At 40.1% G+C, this 22,315-nt stretch overlaps 1 protein-coding gene across 1 annotated transcript in view; it reads left to right on the forward strand.

Moving 5' to 3' along the window:
* LAMA3 (laminin subunit alpha 3) overlaps positions 1–22,315 on the forward strand; it is a 124,581-nt gene that overhangs the window by 64,765 nt on the left and 37,501 nt on the right. Inside the window, 14 exon segments of the mRNA XM_086609234.1 lie at positions 707–804; positions 3,033–3,198; positions 3,608–3,734; positions 3,822–3,961; positions 4,343–4,458; positions 4,986–5,197; positions 6,029–6,233; positions 9,237–9,381; positions 10,195–10,335; positions 11,730–11,894; positions 14,825–14,926; positions 15,861–15,944; positions 16,881–17,111; positions 20,956–21,069. Of these exon segments, the coding sequence (XP_086465360.1) occupies positions 707–804; positions 3,033–3,198; positions 3,608–3,734; positions 3,822–3,961; positions 4,343–4,458; positions 4,986–5,197; positions 6,029–6,233; positions 9,237–9,381; positions 10,195–10,335; positions 11,730–11,894; positions 14,825–14,926; positions 15,861–15,944; positions 16,881–17,111; positions 20,956–21,069 (2,046 nt within the window).

Consider the following 22,315-nt stretch of genomic DNA (forward strand, 5'->3'; position numbering starts at 1 on the left):
CAGTTTTATCTCATTTCCAAGTAGGTCATGCACAAGTTTTGTAACCTGCACTTATGTATTTTTTAAGTGTAGGTAACATATTTTATTAGTGCGAACTGTTGTGTCTACCCACAAGCCTTCCCTTATGTCCTTACCATCATGGCTACAGCAGGACTACTGCGACTTCATTTGCTCATGTCTAGTTTTTGTTAAAAAAAAAATCATAAGAGGTCTCGTTGGCTTTTAAAATGAGTTCTGAATCTACTGGGAGAAATCCTGGTGTCAAACTCACTCCTACGGACTTTGTGCAAGCAAGTGTTCATGCTTGCATTTCAGAAGGTCTAGGAATTTCCTCAGGGTCCAAAAGTCTCTAACACCACAAATGATGGCTTTTCCTTCTCACCTCTGTGTGCTCATGCTCGTGCCTAGCTTCTGACCCTGCAAGCTGGTCTTCTGTCATTCCCATTGCCATACATATACTTAGGTTTTAATTTATTTAACTTCTGAACAGCCAGCGTTTCACTGAGAAGGACAGAAAAATGCTATTCAACACTGAGGCATTCAGGTGCAGGCAGGTCAAGGGATCCAAAATGTTGTGGGAAGTCCATGACAGAACATGGCTTTGGACTCAGGTGTCCCCATGCTAAAATTTGACTTCATTCTTCCTGTTCAGGCCTGCCCCTGTTATTTATGATATTGTTAATTGTGTCTTGTGCTTATTTTTCAGCACAAGGTTTGTATTATATCCGCTGAAGAATTTTCTCCAGAATATGTGGATCCTAAAGTACAGTGCATAGCTGCTTACAGGGGTACCCATGATGAAAGGTAACTTGCTTGGTTTTATCCTTTATATTTTCTGAAGATCTTGAAAGGCAAACTAAATGGGATTTTAATTCTTTCAAATGAATCTTTGCTCAGTGACTCACAGGTGATTTGTAGGCCACTTTTGCAAAGTAGTATTTGTAAAAAAGCTGAAGTGTTAGTGTTAATCTAGACAGTCTTTGTGCAGGATTTTGTTAATACTAGCCTCTTCCTGGCCCATCACACATCTTTCACACACCATCCAGTGTGATAGGTGTCCAAGCTGGAGAAACATCACTACTTCAGTGGTCTGAAATGCTTACTGCTCCATCTGGAGTTTCATTCTGCACGTTACTGCTTCAGCTGTTCCAAAATGGCTTTAATTTGTCATTAGGTAGGGAATGTGACTGCCCTTTCAGGCACAAATCCACCAGCTCAGCTTGGAAGCATCAAACTACTAACCATGTAAACCCCCACTTCACAAAGAAGCCATTCCCTTGTCCATCTTATCATGGGGCCCATATGGTAGGTGTGCCCTCAGCATTCACCCCACACTGTGATGCCAGGTGATCCTTCTCCTCCATTATACTTGTAGAAGACCAGTAATTAGAGCACTCATATACAGCTTGGTTGACCCAGGTTGATGACTCTTCTCTTTCTGCAAAGATCTGAACCTGAACTTTTGCTTCCCAAGTGGTCAGGTCTGAGTTCTACTAAGCACTTGGTCTGTCCTTTTGAAGCTCTTCCCCTCTCTATATGTTTTGTTCTTTAGGCTAGAGAGGAACTGTCAGTGCAGCTTCCAAATTGAAGCCTCATGTTTCAATTCCTGTTGCGCTACCCAGGATGTCCCTTGTGATGCTACTCCTAAGGCTTTTTTCCTACTGGTCTGGCAATGGGAAGGGCCTCAAAATAAGTAAATGTCATTTGCAGGACTTCAGAGACAGAAACAGTTGGTGACTAGGTCTAATAGTTTTCCAGACAGTAGCTTCTAACATAATGGTTGAATTGAAATAGAAAGCAGAAAAATCTGGGTAGTAATTTGGATAAAAGCATGTGACTGTACTTGGCTTCCAAGCATGCATAGCATTGAATCGCAGCTTCGGTTCTGCTCAGTATTACAACTGAAACCAGCTTTCTAAGATGGAAGATACTTGTCCTCACAGCAAAGGTATTTTGCATTCCTGGGCATTTATATTCTGAGTAAAATGGGGGAAAGACACTGGGTGAAAAACTTGATTTCAAATAAAGCCAATGTAGAAATTTGTACCTTTTACTTTGGTTTTATGTTGCCTTTTTTTAAATCTCATGTTATATTTGCCTAGTTTACTGTGTGTTTATGTTCTGTTATTAAGACCACTATCTGGCAGCATGTTTGCTTTCTGGAACGTGCTTAGTGTTCACCAAGTTGAAAGATGCAAATTCTTGGCTCAGTTTAACAGTATTGTAAGCTGATGCTGCATGTGATTTCCCAGACAGGCTTGGCAAATACATCTCAATCCTGGCCCTGAAACATACTTGCCATTCCAGTTCTGGGCCTGTCTTGAGCAAAGATTAATCATTGTCTGTTGAGTACTAAAGAGAAGTGAATAAATACTAGCAGGAAACCCCCCAAAACATTTTCTCTGACAGTCTTGGAAAATACTTCTCTCAATCAAGTTCTTCAGAATTTAATATGCCAAAGAAAAAATAGTTAAACACAGCAGTGAATGAATAAGGATGCTTTCAAGAAGCACTGCTATTTATTTTGGCTCCAATTCTACAAATATTTGAGTGTATACTTAACTTCTAAGTACTTAAGTAGTCCCATTGACTTCAGTGGGAAAACTTGCATGTTTAAAGGATACACCTATGTAAATATTTGTAGAACTGGGAATTCAGTATTACTACAGATTCTGGTGAATGTAACTAACTGGATTAACTAACATTTATTTATTTTTTTTTTAGCACTCTTGGTTCCCTTAGGTTTCGTCTGCCTTAGCAAACTCTTTCCATTGAAACTGTTTAGATTATGGAAATTTTGAGTGAATAAAATCAGTTAATGTACATTTTCCTCTTTGTGAGTTAAATCTGTACCTCTTTTCATTTACTTTCTGATCATTTACGTAGAATCCAAAGAGTAACAGGAGTTACTATGGCATTATTAATTGTAATACAGCCTGATATATTAACTCTTGTGTGTTGACTGCTTTTCCTTTTATGATGCTTAAGAAATTCTCCTGGCCCCTAGAGTAATCACTTAATTCTGTGTTTAGTGCAACATGCATTCCCTCCGTGTATGAAACTCCACCAGCAGCTTTGGTTTTGGATGCATTCAAGGATGGGAAACTTTATGAAGTACGGAGAAATATACTCTATGATGCACTGGGTGCCCCTTTACCTTCTGCCTCAGTTAATGGAGTCACCTTGACACCGTTACAGGTATCTCATATTTTGAAAACTTTGTTTCCTAATTCACAAAGTGTATTCCTAGTAAAGTTAAATAGATGAAACACTTAAGGAGAATCAAAACTGAATGATGTGATATGATCAAAATGTTGCAGACTGAGTAAGCCACAAAGACAATATACAGAAAGAGAAAGAAAAATGCCAGCTTCCTTCTAAACTACGCAGTAGGCTCACAAACCGCACAAGAACATTAGATGTGCTTGGCATGCAAACAGATAGGAGCATACAGTTGTAGTGCTGTATTCTTTGAAGATATTTAACTTGCTGAGGGATGCTAAGCCCCTTCTCTTTCATTGCAGGTAGGTGGCACAGAGCACAGCTCGTAAACCCAAGAATATTTCACAAAACAAATATACTATCAGAGCTGTTCTTGTGTCTGCAGAACCAGATTACCTTGAGTGGCAGAATGCCCAGCTTGGGCAGATATGTATTTGTGGTACATTTTTATCAGCCAGCACACCCGATGTTCCCTGTGCAAGTGCGTGTGGATGCAGGACATGTGTGGTCAGGTAAGCATCTGAATGTGATCTAATCCCGTTCCTTTCTCAGTGTTTTGGCACGTGGAGCCTTTTTTGGCATTATGTTTTTTCTTCCAGGTTCTTTCAATGCTTCATTCTGCCCTCATACCTCTGGCTGTCGGGATCAAGTGATTGCAGAAAACCAAATTGAGCTTGAAATTTCTGAACCCGAGGTTTCTGTTACAGTGATGATGCCTGATGGAAGAACTCTGGTTCTGGTACGTTTATTACATAAATGTGCTTGGAAATGTTATTCTCAGTTTCACCATTCATTTAGAGAGAGATGCAAAGATGAAAACCAAAAAGAAAGGATTTGTCTTACAGTGTTGTGTTTCAGATTTTTAGGATCTTGTTCACTGCTTCTGTTTTATTTTAAATTTTCGAGATACTATACAGTGTTTTTATTGTATACTTCTTGTAGCATCACAACTCTAGGGGGAAGATAATAAATATATTTTCAATTTTTTTCAGTTAAAATGTTATGGATTTTGAGAAAATCCAGAATGCATAATGAAGAAACATTTAAACATATAAACGCCTTAGCTCCTGTCTTTTGCTTTTCTCTGAAATGTACAACTTTGCTTTCTTGTTGTTTTAAGGAAAATGTCTTAGTTGTTCCAGCAGACACCTACAGTTACAAAATTCTTGACAAAAAGACAGTGGACAAGTCATTTGATTTTATCAGCCAATGTGGAGGAAACAGTTTTTATATTGAGTAAGCATTGCTTTCTAAAACACTGAACATCGACAACAACCTGGGAATTAATATTACTTTTACTCTGTATTAAAGTCATATGTATAAAATCGCCATCGTTGTGCTGCATTAAAATGCTTTTCATGGCTTATGCTGGCCCATTAAATTCCATGAGTCATTTTTCCATTACTTTCTATTGTAAATGAAATGTAAAGGTAGAGCTTTATTGCTCACAGTACAAAAGAGGAAAATCTCTGTCATCTTTCTGTCTTTGGTATTTCCATCTTTGGTATTTGATGTTTTGCTTGGCATGTCTGAACTGAAATGACTAACATACCCACTTTCTTTGAAAAAAATCTCTTACCTGCATGTTCAAAGCCATTCACCACTAATTTAATTAAAGTTCACCCTTGCATGTGTACTAATGCGTCCTTATGGAAAAGAACTGTTTGAAAGACAGGACCCTAATTTACTGAACCACTGCAAAGCACGCTCATAACGATTCCCAAGTGCCAGTGCTTACTTGATTTATATTTCAATTTAAATAGCCCAGAAGGATCATCGGCCTTCTGTAAGGACTCCGTAAGGTCACTAGTGGCTTTCTACAACGACGGAGCCCTGCCATGTAACTGCCATAGTGCAGGTGCCATGAGCCCCACTTGCAGCCCCCTGGGAGGACAGTGTATTTGCAGACCTAATGTCATCGGTCGCCAGTGCAGCCGATGCCAAACTGGCTACTATGGATTCCCATTCTGCAAGTGTAAGTACATGCTCAGACTTAGTCAGTGCCTGACCCGACCTTTCATTTAATTCTCTGATTTTACTGCACAGGTACTGCAGCCTCACTTTTCTTTATAGGGCTTGATCATACGAGAGGCTGGTTGAGCCATCTTACATTTAGCACAGCATAGCTTTCTGTTTAAGGCAGAACTAACCCCGTTCCCCTAAAGCACACATAGTTCATGATGAAGTGTGCCTTCACACGTGCTGTCTCCTCAGGTGTAGCAGGCTTACGGTTAAACTGGTTAAAATCCATATTGTCACTCTTTCAGTCAAATGTTTTTTTTTCTGCACTGACTGCTGAATTGTTTCCAAGTTGTTACTCTTGTATCCCAGTTTACACCTTCAAGATTTTCCACAGATAATCAGAAATGTCACGTTTTAGTTCCTCATATTCTGATGCTATTCTTGGTAACATCAACCGGTTTATAGATTACACCAACGGTCCTCAGCTGCCTTTCCATATACTCGATGTTTATAAACATTGCTTTGTAAAAGTGGTGCCCTTAACACCAAAACTATTCGTTGTTTAATCCTTGGCAGTTTTGGGAAGTGATTAACAGTGCCTGTGGTGAAGTTAAGCAACCAATCTGTGGAAAAGAGCCAGGCACTAAAGCTACTCTTTGAAACTACCATTACAGTCACATAGTTGGTTTCCATGACCCTGAGCTTATAATTAGTGAAAGAGAGAAAAGAATCATGTCCTTTATATATAAAGGTTGTGCGTGCTTGTTTCATGTGCAAGTTCAGTAAGAGCTGATCATTGTAAATTGAGATGTGATTGATTTGCAGAACATTTTCTTTCACCTAGTATGCAACTGCGGGCAGCGTCTTTGTGATGATGTGACTGGTAAATGCATTTGCCCTCCGCGAACTGTGAAACCAAAATGTGAACTGTGCGAGAAACATTACTTCAACTATCACCCTCTTGCTGGCTGCGAGAGCTGCAACTGTTCGGAAAGAGGAGTCGTTGATGCGGCAAGCCCAGAATGTGAAAAAACCAACGGGAGATGCAAGTAAGTTGGGGTTACGTGCCCTGTAAACAATGCACGAGTGGTTTGCCTCACCGTTCTTTTGGGTATTTGGATGTGGGAAACTGATGATGGTGAATGGGGATTTAAGCAGTGTTTGGTGATAGTGAGGACTCGGCTGCTTCAGGGACACCTGCAATGTTTTAGCAGAAACTTGATTTGTGCAGGTAACTAATGGTGGCATTTGGGGTTCCTGGGCTTGTATTCTGTTTGCCAGTGATGTGCCATGTCACTCATGGTAGGTCACCAAATCTCTGTCCAGCTCATATGATTTATCCAATGTCAGGAATCCATTTGCACTGTAGAAGTTGGGGTTCAGGGTTAAAGTGAAATGTATTCTGTATCTCCTGATTCTCTCTCAGTCTGATTAGTCTCTATTTTCATTTTCCCCATACAATACAAAATAAAATAAAAAATACTATGCAAAAATAAATCAAATAAATAATTCAGTGAAATAAAATCTAATGCTTCAAAGAGAAAGGGCTTAGCACATTTCTACTCAAATAAAATTGAGGATAATTTTTGCAGAAATAGTTACATTTTTCCATTTCAGTGAAAAGCTATGTTGTCTGATGATAATGGTGATATTTTTCATGTGCAGCCTAATTGGAAATATCAAAGACATGACAGCTTATTGGTAAAAAATTCTGAAGGAAAATTTGACATTTAGCAAATACTTTTGGGCTGATTACTGAAGTATATAGCTAACTGCTGCGTTCTGATTAATACTTTTCCTTCTGTGGATTACACGAAGTTCAAAGTCCCCATCCAGCTCCAGTTATCTGTGTGTGAGGGGGTTAATGTATTCCGAGAGACTCTTGAGAAACCTCGCCTGTCATTTGGTGAATTGAGTAATTGCTCTCGTTTATGACCTTGTCCACATACTTTAACTGTTTATTTCCATTAAATTCATAGTGTTAGTGCATATATGGGTCTGGTGCTGAGAGCCAAAGGAGATTCCACCAACTTGCTGAGACATTTAAAAATTATCTTATCACAACTAAAATGTAAATATGTGGATGGTGGTGGTGGCAGACATTCTTTATCAATGGATCCTTTCTCTCTTGAAGCCTGCTATGGGCTGGTACAGACAGTTTACCAGCATAGACAGGAGGAAGAGAGATTATCAGACCTGCATTTTCACTAGTTTATCAGACTGTGCAAATTTGTTATAAAGGTAGGATGAAGTAGCTGCTGCCACAGAAAGATGTTTTCTCTTATCTCAAGCCTTGTTCATAGTTTGGTGTTGATTTTTGCATCTACTCTACTTCACCTAGACAAATTCAAGGCGTTCAGCCTTCACTGTGAGCAAAGTGGATTTTATCATAGAATCACAGAATGGTTAGGGTTGGAAGGGACCTCAAAGATCATCTAGTTCCAACCCCCGTGCCATGGGCAGGGACACCCTCCACTACACCAGGTTGCTCAAAGCCTCATCCAATCCAGCCTTGAACACTTCCAGGTATGAGGCATCCACAGCTTCTCTGGGCAACCTGTTCCAGTGCCTCACCACCCTCAGTGTAAAAAAATTTCTTCCTTGTATCTAATTGAAATCTCCCTTCTTTCAGTTTAAAGCCATTGCCCCTTGTCCTGTCACTACACGCCCTTGTAAAAAGTCCCTCTCCAGCTTTCCTGTAGGCCCCCTTTAGGTCTCCCCAGAGCCTTCTCTTCTCTAGGCTGAACAACCTCAACTCTCTCAGCCTATCTTCATAGCAGAGGTGCTTCAGCCTTCTGATCATCTCCGTGGCCCTCCTCTGGACACGTTCCAACAGGTCCATGTCCTGCTTGTGTTGGGGACTCCAGAGCTGAATGCAGTATTCCAGGTGGGGTCTCACAAGAGCAGAGTAGAGGGGCAGAATCACCTCCTTTGACCTGCTGACCACACTCCTTTGGATGCCACCCAGGATACGGCTGACTTTCTGGGCTGTCAGCACACATTGCCAGCTCATGTTGAGCTTCTCATCAACAAATACCCCCAAGTCCTTCTCCTCAGGGCTGCTCTCAATCCATTCTCTGCCCAGCCTGTACTTATGCTTGGGATTGCCCCACCCACGTGCAGGTCCTTGCCCTTGGCCTTGTTGAACTTCATGAGGTTCTCACAGGCCCACCTCTCAAGCCTGTCAAGGTCCCTCTGGATGGCATCCCTTCCCTCCAGCGTGTCCACAACACCACATAGCTTGGTGTCATCTGCAAACTTGCTGAGGATGCACTCGATCCCACTGTCCATGTTGCTGACAAAGATGTTAAATAGCACCGGCCCCAGTACTGACCCCTGAGTCTCCACTTGAACATTGAGCCGTTGACCGTAACTCTTTGAGTGTGACCATCCAGCCAATTCCTTATCCACTGAGTGGTCCATCCGTCAAATCCATGTCTCTCCAATTTAGAGACAAGGATGTCGTGTGGGGACAGCATCAAATGCTTTTGACAAATCCAGGTAGATGATGTCGGTTGCTCTTCCCTTATTCACCAGTGCTGTAAGCCCATCATAGAAGGCCACCAAATTGGTCAGGCACAATTTGCCCTTGGTGAAGCCATGTTGGCTGTCACCAGTCACATCCTTATTTTCCATGTGCTGTAGCATACTTGCCAGGAGGATCTGCTCCATGATCTTGCTGGGCACAGAGGTGAGACTGACTGTCCTGTAGTTCCCTGGGTCTTCTTTTTTTCCCTTTTTAAAGATGTAGTCTATGTTTACCCTTTTTCAGTTGCTGGGAACTTCACCATACTGCCATGACTTCTCAAGTATGATGGATTGCGGCTTAGCAACTGCATCTGCCAGTTCCCTCAGGACCCGCGGATGCACTTCATCAGGTCCCATGGACTTGTGCACCTTCAGGTTCCTTAGATGGTCTCAGACCTGATCTTCTCCTACAGTGGGCAGAATGACTTCAAAGATCCACTTGCCTTTTGTTTTAATCTTCCCTTCCTCAGTCTGTTCTTGCCTCCCCTATTGACTCCCTCCTCTGTGTTTTTCTGTTGATAAAGGTGCAAACCAGGAATAAAAGGGCGGCAGTGTGATCAGTGTGCTCCTGGTACTTATGGTTTCCCAAACTGTGTGCCCTGCAACTGTAACAGAGATGGAACAGAACCAGATGTTTGCGATCCCCAGACAGGAATTTGTCTGTGCAAGGTCAGATAAATCAAATTACTTGGGCATCACAAGCATCGTTTGCACATCCTGTGACTATTGAGCGTTTAATGGGGAGAATGGAGTGAGTTTATCATTACATTTTCAGTAAAAACTAAATTCAGCTGTACAAAACGATCACACCTTGAAGTGCGTGTGCAGATTATTATTGTAGGAGTAATAATGCATTTTGTAAGGAATTTTGTAGGAATGCATTTTTTAATGCATTCAATACCTGTCAGCTGTACAGGTAGTCTTAGGCTTTGCAGGATGCTACAGAGCTGCAGAGTAGGTGTCCATTGATTCACTGAAGCAGTCTGTACCCTACTCAGATCTGCTTTATGCATCTGCATCTTGGCTTTTGGATGTTAACCAGGTCCCATGCTTTTTTTAGCCATATTGTGTCAGTTGACATTTCACCACATCATTATATCCAGGAAATCTTTTGTTCTGATCTGCGTAATTAAATGTGATAAATGTGAACTTTCACAAGTGACCTTTTATGTTGTAGGTTTGGAAAAGCCAGCAGGAGGGTTTTGGCAGGGAAGTTACCAGCTGTCTCTGACTAATATTTATTACTCAGTGGTTCACTTTATAAACTGGAAAGACAGCTCCTAACTAAGGTAGTCTCCAAGAAGTCCGTTTTATTTGCATTTGGAATATGGCGTATCCAGACAATCACACCTTTTCATTCATGTTTTCATACATTTAAATAAATATTCTTTCAGAAGATTTGTTTTATGTGCAGGAGGCTTTGGGGGCCTCATCAAAACCGAAAGGAAAACGCTGAGATTTCTTTCAACTATGCCTTAACAGGAGAATGTTGAAGGTGCAGAATGTGATACTTGCCGACCAGGATCGTTTTATCTGGACCCTTCTAATCCCAGGGGATGCACCTCTTGCTTTTGTTTTGGGGCAACCAGCAACTGTCGCAGCACGAATCATCGTAGAACCAAGGTGTATCCAATATTTTTTTTCTTTGCTATCACAAACCTACATTTGTTCCATTAAGGAAATGCCAGATTTCTTCCAAAATTGAAAATATATTTTATTAGTTTCTATGGATGAGAAATATTCTGCAAGCAATAGTGCAGATTTAGTGCAGCCTTGTTGAGATTTGGATATAGTCTGAAAGTGCCGTTCAGCAGAAATGGCCCTTTTCACCTCTTTGTTTACAAATCACTAGTTGGACTGAAGTTGAGCTGGCCTTCTTTTGCTTTATCTTCAGACACTAGTTAAACTTAAAAGTCAATGGTCTCCTTCAAGATGCTTTGATAAGCACATGTCATTTTACATGTCTGTATCATAGATGCATCTTGAAACCTAAGAAATGTGTGACAGATTCTACAGAGATTGGAAAAATTGTCTTTCTTCCTTCCCTATAAAAAAGACATGACGTCAAGTGTGAGAAAAGAGATGACAGACCTTTAGTAGCATAAATGAATGGTAAGATGGCTGAAGATTGAAAAAAAAGCAATAACTGCCTGAAACGATGCAAGAGAAAGAAAAGAGAGAAGCAGAGTCCTAGAATGATGGATGAGAAGTTCAGTTTAGGCTTAGACATAGACTAGATGCAATCCAGATTGTGGCACTTTACAGTAGTTTACAAAGGATGAAAATCTGGCCTTAGTGAAGTCAGTAGCAAACTTCCATTTTTTAGGAATATTTACTCTAGTGATTACTTGTTCTCATCAAAGTCTGCTTTTGATAGCATATCTGTATTTTGTTTTATTTCTCTGGCCAGCAAAGGGCAACACACCACAGAAGTGTTCTGGTACATACACATTATGCTTTCTCTCTCCCAGTATAATGATAGGTAACAGGATGTATGGTCTTTCATGAGACGACAGCCACAAACATAAAATGTGCATTAATGAGACAGAATATTAGGCTACATGGCCTGCCTCTCCGAAATATCCTGCTGCGTCCCCTCCCTCCCAGTTAACCTATTGCAATAGATCTTCACTCTGTCTTTTAGGCTAATGTCACTGGTTTGATTTTGGAACGGGGTTAAAAAAGCACCTCCAAATTATACCTTTGGGTTTGTGTGCACAATTCCTAATTACCTCCAGAAGGGTTATGTCTTCATGTGACTGAAGATAGAACTTATTTTGCAAGTGACAAACCAAATGCCTGCATCCCAAGTAGCTTTGGCACATCTGTCCCGCTTACGCTCTCTTTTGAGGTCCTTGCAACATCCATTGCGCAAAGACTTTAGGCTGGCTCTGAAAGGGTTGAATTTCATGCTAAGGGAATTACAGAGGCTAAACAATTTCTCTTTATTACTCGGTGCTGGTAAAGTTTAATAAAGGATGAGACAAGCTTTTATTTCCTTTATGTATTTTCATTAGTTTGTGGACATGAGGAACTGGCGCTTGGAGGCAGTGGATGAAAATATTGTCATTCCAGTCACTTTCAATCCAGTCAGTAACAGTGTGGTGGCTGATGTTCAAGAATTACCTGCTTCAGTGCATAGTCTGTACTGGAAAGCACCACCATCCTACCTGGGAGAGAAGGTAAATGACACCTATCTCATCTGTTCTAACAACATGTATTAATTTTCTGCCAGCGTCCTTGATAAAGAGTCTCATTGTTTTTCTTAGATATGTTTCTCTCTCATCGCTCACGAGATTCTTATCTCTCTTACCTGTCATGCAAGGAATCACAACATTTTACTTCTGAGTACAGTGTTAAAATTATAAGCAATAGCATAGAATTAATCATCTTGCTTAGTGCCAGGGAGGTCTTTATGTGAACAGCATGGTCAGGAGCTATGATTCAGGGAGCTGGTACCTTCAGCCTCTTCTCTGAAACCCAGAACACACAGAGCTTGCCAATGTGCCCAAGTATCCTTTAGATTGCCTAGACTATCTCCTGAGCAGATTTCCGAAAGAATAAAAGATGATTACGTGCTCAGTCGCATGCAAAAAACCCAACCTTTTGCTTTCAATACATTGCTTGGAAAGAGCAACACTTGGTTTTCTAACCTTTGTGTTCCTTCAACTGCTTGCTGCTCTTTCCGCTCATGCATGGGAGCAGTCTTTTGCTCACGGTTAATACTTATCACCATTTCAGCCTGGGGATCACACTGACCAGGGGGACTTTGCTTACAAGCCCAGAGCCCCAGGTTCTCCCCGTTTGGAACTCTGACAGTGTTGATTGATAGTTGCTAGCTGGCTGTAGGACACCCAGGCTTTTCAGATGCAATCCTACTGTTACATGAGTGAAAACAAATGGGATACACACCAGGGCACTACAGATGGTACAACTTTTGAAATTCCTTAGTCCTAATTTTAAAGACTAGAGCAGTATTTTTCATCCTGCTCTCCTATGCTCAGAGGTACATATCTTTCAGTTGAACAGCACGTTTAGTTCAGGTGCTTTTTGTTAATGTTATAGAGGTTCTTGTTTCAATACCTACAAATTATTTTTCAAACAAATATCATGTTAAAGAATATGTTATCTACTACAGTGTTAAACCAGAGGCACTTTTATTGTTCCCATGACAAAATATAAAGCAGACAATAATTCTTTTTAAACACAGCTATTAACAGTGTTATGAGTTTTATATTGCATGTCACAAGATCTAACTAGGCATGCCATGACTTGCTTTTATTTACAATGACAACACTATGAATAAAATAATTCTGTTTTGGACCTGCTTTTGCTGTACACTGTGTGTAAGTTTATACTTCAGCACAGGCAATGCTGCAGTAGTGAAAGTCCCCCCAAAAATGCTATCTTGCTGCTGGTTTTCCATGCTCATAAATTTACCAATTCACGTCATTGTATTCTGAAAATGTCAGGTGTTGGTCTACTTCCAGTGATAGCACCTCTTTCAGAAAACGTGAAAAAGATCACTTCATACATTTTTCCATATGAAAACACAGTTTTCCGTTATCTTAAACCTTTTAACTAGTTCCACTGGAACATTAATATTTAGCAGAGTATATTTTCTTTCCCTGTCTTTTGTTTACAAAGTTAAAAGCGAATCAAATATAAAATGGGTGCAGAAACTAACAATCATTGAGAAATTCAAATCACATCATCTCCATTTTCTGCTCTTGTGTATTTTAACATTCTATTTAATAGACTACTCTTAATGTTAGAAAATAAATACTGTACATATAGAGTACAGAAGGTGGTTTATAACACCAATATTTTCCCATTTTAAAAAAATTCATTAAAAAAACAGTAACATAACCATCTGTCATATGGTGCAGTCCTAAAACATGTGTTAAAAAGGAAATAAGCTCTAATTCAAATTTTCTTACATTTTTTAAAAAAAAAATATACAGGATTGTTTTGATTGTGTTGGCAAAATATAGTCAATGTTTCAAATGATGCTTTTGAAAATTCAATTGACTAAAGATAATAGCATTAATTACAACCCTGTGATCCAAGGAACAAATTTAGTATTGAGATGTCTGTGTTCTGTTTGTAATTCATCGAAGTATATGGAAAGGGGTAGATCGAAGGCTGGTGCTTCCCTGTGGAACACCAAAACCTGACAAAACAGTTCTTCCTCTCATGTCAAAACCAAGCGTAAGCTATAAGGGCAAACAGCAAGGGGTGGGAAACAAAGTAGTATATCTGTGACAAAACGCCTCATTTCACCTAGTACCTACAAACCTTCCTTCTAGGCTTTTCTTGGAACAAAAACTGTCTGGGCTGTGCCTGGAGCTTCCTTCCCCCTCAATATGTTTTGAACTGAGTCACTCACACACAACCCAGGGAGGCTGGTTGTCAGGTGATTCAAACATACTCGCCTGAGTCTTTGTTCTGGGCAGTGGTGTATGTATTTGGTCGGGTTTGAGGCCACCTGTGGTCACCTATAGTTGAGCCTAAAGAAGTGTGGTTTCAGCTCAGCCTACAGCAATGGTCTGTTTACAACAGAGCTGATGTCAGCCAATACCAGTAGAAGTCCTGTCCTCCAGAAGATGGAGCGAAGATTTCCTGATTAGATTGATGTTTGTAGTAAGTTTAGAAAATGCTGGCCTATGAAAGCCACCTTTAAACACGCTTAGTCTGACTTCTCCTTTTTATCCATGGGTGTTCATGGGGTTCACTACCACTTTCACTGTCAGTTTGACATCTGCTCTTGATGAGCCAAATCTGTTCTGTAAGGTCAGGGAAAGAACAGTATTCACGTGAACATATAATTTCTCCGAATGGTGTGATCCAAGGTATGAAAAAAACCAACAACCCTGATGCAAGTAACCTTCCAGAGAACAGTAACTACTCAAAAAGTGATGTCAGATACACAAAGTAAACAAAATAGAAAGTAATTTCTTCCAAGCCGCACATTTGCATGTTTTGTCTAAAGAACAAAGAGTAAATATATTATTTACAGTGCTGAAAGATGGGGTGAACTTGAATACAAAGTTTTACTAATATCAAGCAATAGTGCAGCAAAGATTCTCTGGTCTTGTGCATTTTGTTACAGCTTTCTTCATATGGTGGTTTCCTAAGTTACCAAGTGAAATCTTTCGGCTTACCTAGCGAGGGCATGGTTCTTCTGGATAAGAGACCTGATATACAGCTAACAGTAAGTTTCGAAATATTATTTTTTTTCTTTGAAGCAATACCAATACCATGATTTTTCCTGTTACCTGACAACTATGGCAAATTTTTCTCCTATAGTGTGCATAGCTTTTATAACAACATGCTACATTTCTACAGAAGTGATTTTACTGCGTTTTGCTCAAAGCCATGAACACACCTATCTGTGGCCAAAATAACATCCTATTAAGCATAACTGACTTGAGAGCAAATAAAAACATAAAACAGGATTTTCCTCTGTAAAATGCACCTGTGGAAAAAAATTAATTAATGCCTTGCACACTCGTCAACAAGTATGGCCTTGACTTTGCAAAATATGCCCTGGATTCCGTGTGTAATTAATGTCATTTTCTGTGAGAATTTTCTTCAGCATAAAATGAAGCCCTTCAAGGGACTGAAGTAAAAATGCATTCTAGATGAACAGTTTTTCAATTTAACCACTTCAAGGACAAAATTGAAATCTTTTACTGTTTTTTGAAATTCCCAAGGTGATGGGTTTGTTTCTTTAGACCATCGGAAATACTAATTCAGTATTCTAGGATTCTTATTGGGAAACATGCCTCAGAAAGTACTACAGTAGTATTCAAAGTTGTTTGTGCACCAGGATGCAAAGGAGAGTGTTTGAAAATGCAAAAACATTTTTACTCAAAAGTACTAACTAGTTCCTGTGAAAATTGGTCAGCATTAATTTAATACTCTTGGTGTTTTACTTGAAAGCAACATTGTTAATAGGCAAAAGCAGTGACAACCCTACTGACACTGATACCACTGCTCTGATCAAAATGATAGTTTTCCTAGTATGACTTAGTTTTTATCCCTCAAACAACAGGATTAATGTGCCTCACCGAATTTTATTGCATCTGAACATTTTACCATAAAAAGCAGTGAAACGGCAATTTTATGTCCTTGTTCTCACGCAGGGCCAGCAAATGAAAGTTGTTTATATGGATCCCAACAACCCACTGCCTGATCGTCAATATTATGGCCGTGTGCAGCTAGTTGAGGTAAGACATGGAAATGGAATGGCCTTCTCTTTTCTTCCCAGTGGCACATAAAAAATATGCAGGGAACATGTGCAAAAATACCAAATACTTGATAATGTTAATGGACATAATGCTGTAGGCTTTAAATATAAACAATGTTTTTTCTCTCTTTACTGCCACATTGAACCTAGGTTCTGGTTCAGGCCATCTAATTTTAGCACCTCCTAGTTCGACATCTTGTCCAATTTAGCCCTTAGCACTCCCTCCAGGGCCAGTGGAGTAATAGCTGAATCAGTCATCAATGGAAGATGATTCATCACAGCCCCAGACTGTACTTAATAGGGATGGAATGAACTGTTATCTGTTTTCCTTGGTGTCTAGCTACCTAGTTTAGAATGGGTGTCCAACATTCAGGCAGGTGAATTTAGCAGGGATTATTCCTACCTTAAATCTGTGCTATTTATTTCTGTCTCGCATATAGGCAAAAAAAGATGTTTCTTAAGCCAGATTCCATTTTCAGTAATGCTGTGTCTATTAGCAGCAAGAAAGCATGTGAAGACAGTTCTCAAAGATTGGATTTTTAGGACTTTGCTTACTCTTCAAAATAAAAACATTTTCCTCCACCCTTTTATGGTTTGGTGGGTGATATGTCAAAGAAATGTGAACGACTGAAGAAGAGCCTGTATGCTGCTTCACTTTTTGATACCTCAAAGCCATATGTACCTTGCAAAGTAAAAGGCGCATCATTTTTTATGCTCATTATTCCTTTTTCCACCTATCCTGTGTTTACATTCATTATATTTATTTTCCTGACCTCTGTTTCACCCCACACTGATTGACCCTATAGAGGTCTGTTCCATGGAGTTTTTCTCCCTGTTTCTGTCATCCTGCCGTCTTTGCAGATACTCTGCTTAAGAAGCTGCAGGGCTGCACTCATTTTGTACCCTTAACATGCAGGAAAACTTCAGGCATGCCAGCAGCAATAACCTTGTATCCAGAGAAGAACTGATGATAATCCTGTCTAGACTAGATGGCTTACACATCAGAGGCCTTTACTTCACGGAGACTCAGCGATTAACCCTTGGTGAGGTTGGGCTGGAAGAAGCCACTAGTGCTGGAAGTGGCAGCATTGCGCACAGCGTAGAGACATGCTCCTGCCCTCCGGAGTACGCTGGTGACTCATGTCAGGTAGGAAGTACATGCCTCCATACTGTACCATTATCTTCTGTCTTGCCTACAGCTATACATAGTGGTTTAGTTAGAGGAACAGGCTAGTTATTAAAGTAATTAAACGTGCTTCATTTAAGCATGTGTGCTTTCAATGGCTCGAATACTTTCACTGTCTAAGAAGCACTGTAGGGTTGTTCAACTCTTGATTGCTTTTGCGGAACTGTGAATGTCATTTTACATGTGTAAGGCACTATAATGAGGGATTCTTCTGTGGTGCCCTGTGAGAGGGTGAATAATCTCAGTCAATACTTACTTATACTTACTTAATACTTACAATACTTACTTAATGGAGGGAAGGTCAGAGTTGACTCGATCACAGTCTGTGAGACCGTACACATGGACGAGTTTCCTTATTTTATCCGGGAAATGCATGGCAAGGTCCAAGGGAAGTGTACCTGAACCTAGATAATTCTGGATAGTTTCCCATTTCCATAGAGAGACTAACACTTTTCCTGTTTTTATAAGAAATATTTGAAAGCTGAAGGTTAAAATATTTGAAAAAATATTTTGAGATATTCTTATGAAAGATAATGTAAACATTGCAAAGTAATACTGTTACCTGAAGAATGGTGAAATCCTAGCCACAGGTGTATACCTTGTCCCTGATGCTGTTCCTGTAGCTGTAATTCTTTTGGTTGTCACTTAGCTTAGCTTAGTGCTTGGCTGTTCCCATGTGTAAGCACCCGAGGCAGCAGAAGAAAGTACCAGAGAGATAAGCGGTGTACAAAGTGCACTAAATATGAGGAACTATTCTCTCAGAAAATGGTTGAGGGTTACCATAAAGCAGCAATTGCTGTACTAACCTTGCAAACATTTTGAAATGTGAATGGAAGAATAATATCTAGACTAGAGCAGCTGCAGAGAGACTGAACAAAACAACGTTTACAGTTGGCTTATGTCTCATGTGCGCATCCACTGCTCAGGGCAGCTCTTCATCATCTGTCAAATACCATTTTGGAAATATTTCTGGAAACTTATTTTTTCACTTATTTGATGTTCTGTGCCACACGCAAAATGATGGGCATTGACTGAATCTCTGACTGCCATCCCCTTGCTTTCAAGATACTGCCTTTGCAAACTGGGGTGGTGGGGTTTTTATATAACCAGGTGGAAACGCGTAGCCAACGGAAGTGATCAAGACGCTCACCTGGGTAGTTCGTAAGCCCCGTATGTTTATGCAGCATTACTCAGGCAGTGATTTACTGCTCTAATCACCTAGCTCTGTCTGGCTGCCTTAGGTGGGGAGGAGGTGATGCCTGCCACACCCCGACTTAGGTATATATCGAGCTACAGGAACTGCGGGGTTACTTGTTAACCTCGGGAACGGTAATGTGTGCTGTACAGCTTGACTCACGTATAAAGTTTAAAGGTGGGGCCCATCGCAGCACAGAGCCTCATTAATCTGAGTCAGAAGCTGGAGAAGAAGGGAGAGTATAAGAGAACGGGCGAGCGCCAAAAGCAATAGCAGCGTATGTTCGCAGCGGAGCTAAAGTAAAATGTTGGCCCAAGCGCAGAGGCCAAGGAACGTAGGATGGCTGGTTGTCACCTTAGTAGCCCTGGGGTGTAGCTTAGCACAAGGTATGCAACAGAGGCTATCGTATCCTCACCTTCAGGAGAGGAGTCAGCAGCAGCAAGTTCAAAGGGATTTTTACCTGAGACAGGTAATTTGTTCATTTTCCTTTCCTCGCTTGCTTCCTTCTTTCTCTTTGTTTTTAAATGAACTGATTTGATAACAACTTCAACATTACTTAATACAAAAGTAATAAGAAGGCTAATCTTACATCTCTAAGTACTTTTCTAACAAAAGTGTGTGCAAGAAATTTCTTTTAAATTGTTGTTTACTTGAAAACAATCAGCCTGAACTCCAAAGCACTTGAAAGTGCCTAGAGCTTTATCTTCCTGTGGATTCAATTTCTCAGTGTCACGAATGCTGCTTCAAAAACAAAGTGCCCACGTACTCCAAATGTGTTGTTTTAAAGACAGCATAATTAGAAAAACAAAAAGCTGAGTAGATTTTTCCAAGTGCATTTGGATGTATTTTTAAAATAAGTGGTTCACTTTGCTCTCCAAAAAGAGGCTTTCAGTAAATAAAATTTATATGTGTTAGAGTCTATATTTTATTTAGTCATGCTGTTTAATGTATTTCAGGGCCTGATTTCTTCAGAAGCTGTATATATTGGCTCCCTGTTGTTTAGGGAACATATTCAGCCTTTTAAAAAATGTATCTGAAAATTTTCAAGTGCCTGTTCTAAATTAAGTCCTTGCTCACACTGAAGCCAGTATTAAAAGCTGTTGATGATATTAGTATTCTGCATACTTTTTTTTTTTTCATTTATCTCACATGTAAAGAAGGCAAAGGTGCCACTAGCAACTGTTGTTTAAACAGCAATAACTCAATATTCCTTTGGGGATCTGTTTTGGGAGAGGTGAATTTTTTTTTTTTTTCCCTCTGGTAGTTACATGGTTGATAAATTCACTGGTTAATCCTGTCTCTGCATAAATACTTACATCAAAAACCACTGGATCATGATTTGAGACACCGTCCCGCAAACACCTTGCTCTTCAAATTAGTCCCATCAGTCTTGGTGGCACAATTGCTGTAATAAAAGATTTATGGCTTTAAAGTTCAACTGTCACTTGTTTTCTGATTGTCATTGGGGCCACCTCCTAACTGTGAGGTACAGGCAAGGTATAGGTACAGTGCAGAGGTACATTGCTGGAGGCAGGAACCTGGGAGGTGTTGGCATCGTGGGGAGCACAGCTTTCTCCCCACTTCCATACAGTCTCTGATCTTCCTTGCACCACACCAGCTTGGTTACTAAGGAAAAGGAGCTAGGCATTAGAAGCGATAGATTTGTGTCTGGTCATTTTTGGTGTAGTTGGCGTGCTGGGAGGGTGCTGAGCAGAGAACGTGGGCATGAATATTTGAAGTGGTCTGTATACAGGAAGGCTCCATGCCCAGGAAGAATTCCTTGTACTTTCTGTACTCTTGTACTTTCCCTTTCCATGCCAAACAAGACCCTGGTTTTAACATATTACTTACTACCTTCCTGGTGTAGACTGACAAACTTCATGTCTCTTGCTTCATTCATAATCTTCCTCTGGTTCAGCTCCCTGTTTAAATCTGAATGTGATCTGACAGACTGTGCTTCTCCTCCTGTGCCTTCAATAGCTGAACATTCTTCTCGTGCTTCACGGGTCTCTGGGACAAGCCTGTACTTAGATATTAGACCGCTGTGTGTTCTTTAAGATCACCTCGCTCTGTCCAAGCGTGGCTTCGTATAGCTCCAAGTAGACTTACTGTGGAAGTCATGACGAATTAATGTAAAAGAGATCTCATTAGAAGTATTTCCAAGGAATGCACCATAGTTAAATTAATATCAAGATTTCATATAACCTCTAGATTGTGAGATTTTTATATCTTCTTCTTTGAGAAGACTGTAGTATAAATCTATATTCAAATCTTTTTCTGTGGTTTAAAATGCATATTCTACACCTTTGTACATAGCCACAAGGAATGTGTTTTGCTAAGAGGTTAGAATCAAAATGATGAAATCCCTACTCCCACAAAGTGTAGAGAATAATGTTCAGATGCTTAGGCTGAAACTCCTTCAGCTCCATTCTTCAGTGCCATTTGCTGCATTAAATACTGATTATTTAAACAATAATATGGGTTTAGAAGAGCTTGCCAGGAAATGTACACCTCCACTGCTAAATAGCAAACAATTTTTAAATATCCTTCCAATACCCTGTAAAACTTTTTCCACCAACATTCACTATTTTCTCTCTGCTTACTGTCTAGGAATGTGGCCTTGGATTTTATCGTGAGAATAACGGATTATTTACTGGACGCTGTGTCCCCTGCAACTGCAACGGAAATTCAAATAGGTGTCAAGATGGTACTGGAAAATGTATTGTAAGTAAATGCTAACATTCAAGAAATGCATTGGAAAAAAAGGAGGAAAAAAACATTTACCTTACTGCAGTTTGGACTATACAGTATTGTTAAATTCCAAGCAACCAAAAATAATCCTTGCCTGCCTTATTCTCTATATCTTGTGCTGTTAATGAGCATAAGTTGCATACATTTACACGTAGGTTTACCATAACTGTGGGTGGTAAGAATAATTTGTGTCCTTCTGTTTTCTTCTTTCCCCTGTAATTTTTGTTAGCTCATGGTATAAAAAATCATCAAATTAGCACATATGTAAGTGTTTGCAGTTATCTATAATAAATATGGGGTCTTATCCTGGCATATGCAGTCCTTAGTTTTGTGCATGCATACTAGGGTTTGCCAATGCTGACAAATAGTGTGTTCACCCATAGCATATAGCCTTTGCAGAATCGCTTGTTTAATCAGCATCCGTAAATCTCCACTAATCTTAATTTACAACTAGATGGATTTAAAAATACGGCAGTAAATAAGATGAGATGAAGGAGATAGAAGTTAGGTTAATTAGGAAATTTCAGCCGTTACAGAAGATATAGTGGGGCAGATTTTGCTCCTTGGCACACTGTATTAAACCCAAAGCAGCCTCATGGGAGTGCATCAGCCCGCGAAGCAATGGAAGGGTGACATTTGGCCAACTGTGCTGCTCCAGCTTATATCCATGATGCTTCTCTGAACAGTTTGTTCTGAAAAATTCCCACTTAAAAACTTTTGACTAATTTTTCACTTACTGTGTAAACAAGAACCTTGCCAACATCTTTCATGGTCTGTCTTCTCTGTTATTTCTTCCTTATTCGTGCTGCATCCGTTCTGCCTGCGGTGCATTCCTGCGCGTTAGGTCATTCCTCCCGACTTGGTCTCAACCAACCCTCTTGCTTTAATGGAAACTATAAACTAGTTCAGCACATTCTAGGGGATGACTTACAGGCTGCTGCTTTGGAGAGGCAGGGCAGGCCGTGACAGGAAAGTGCTGCAGCAGAGCTATAAAGACAAGAAAGTTTTACTTCAGATGAAAATTGCAAAGGGAAAAAAAATGCAAATTTAACCTTTACCTTGTGAAGTATATGATTTAGGTTTCTCTTCGTCGCCTCCTTCTCACAGCTGGATTAACTTTCAGATAGATAAAGCTAAATCAACACTTGGCCCTGGGACAAAATTTAGGGCAAGCAAAGTCATCCAGGATAACGCGGTGAAAAATGAAAGCCCTGAGGGC

Source organism: Tauraco erythrolophus, chromosome 3, assembly GCF_009769465.1.
Source record: "Tauraco erythrolophus isolate bTauEry1 chromosome 3, bTauEry1.pri, whole genome shotgun sequence".
NCBI lineage: Eukaryota > Metazoa > Chordata > Aves > Musophagiformes > Musophagidae > Tauraco > Tauraco erythrolophus.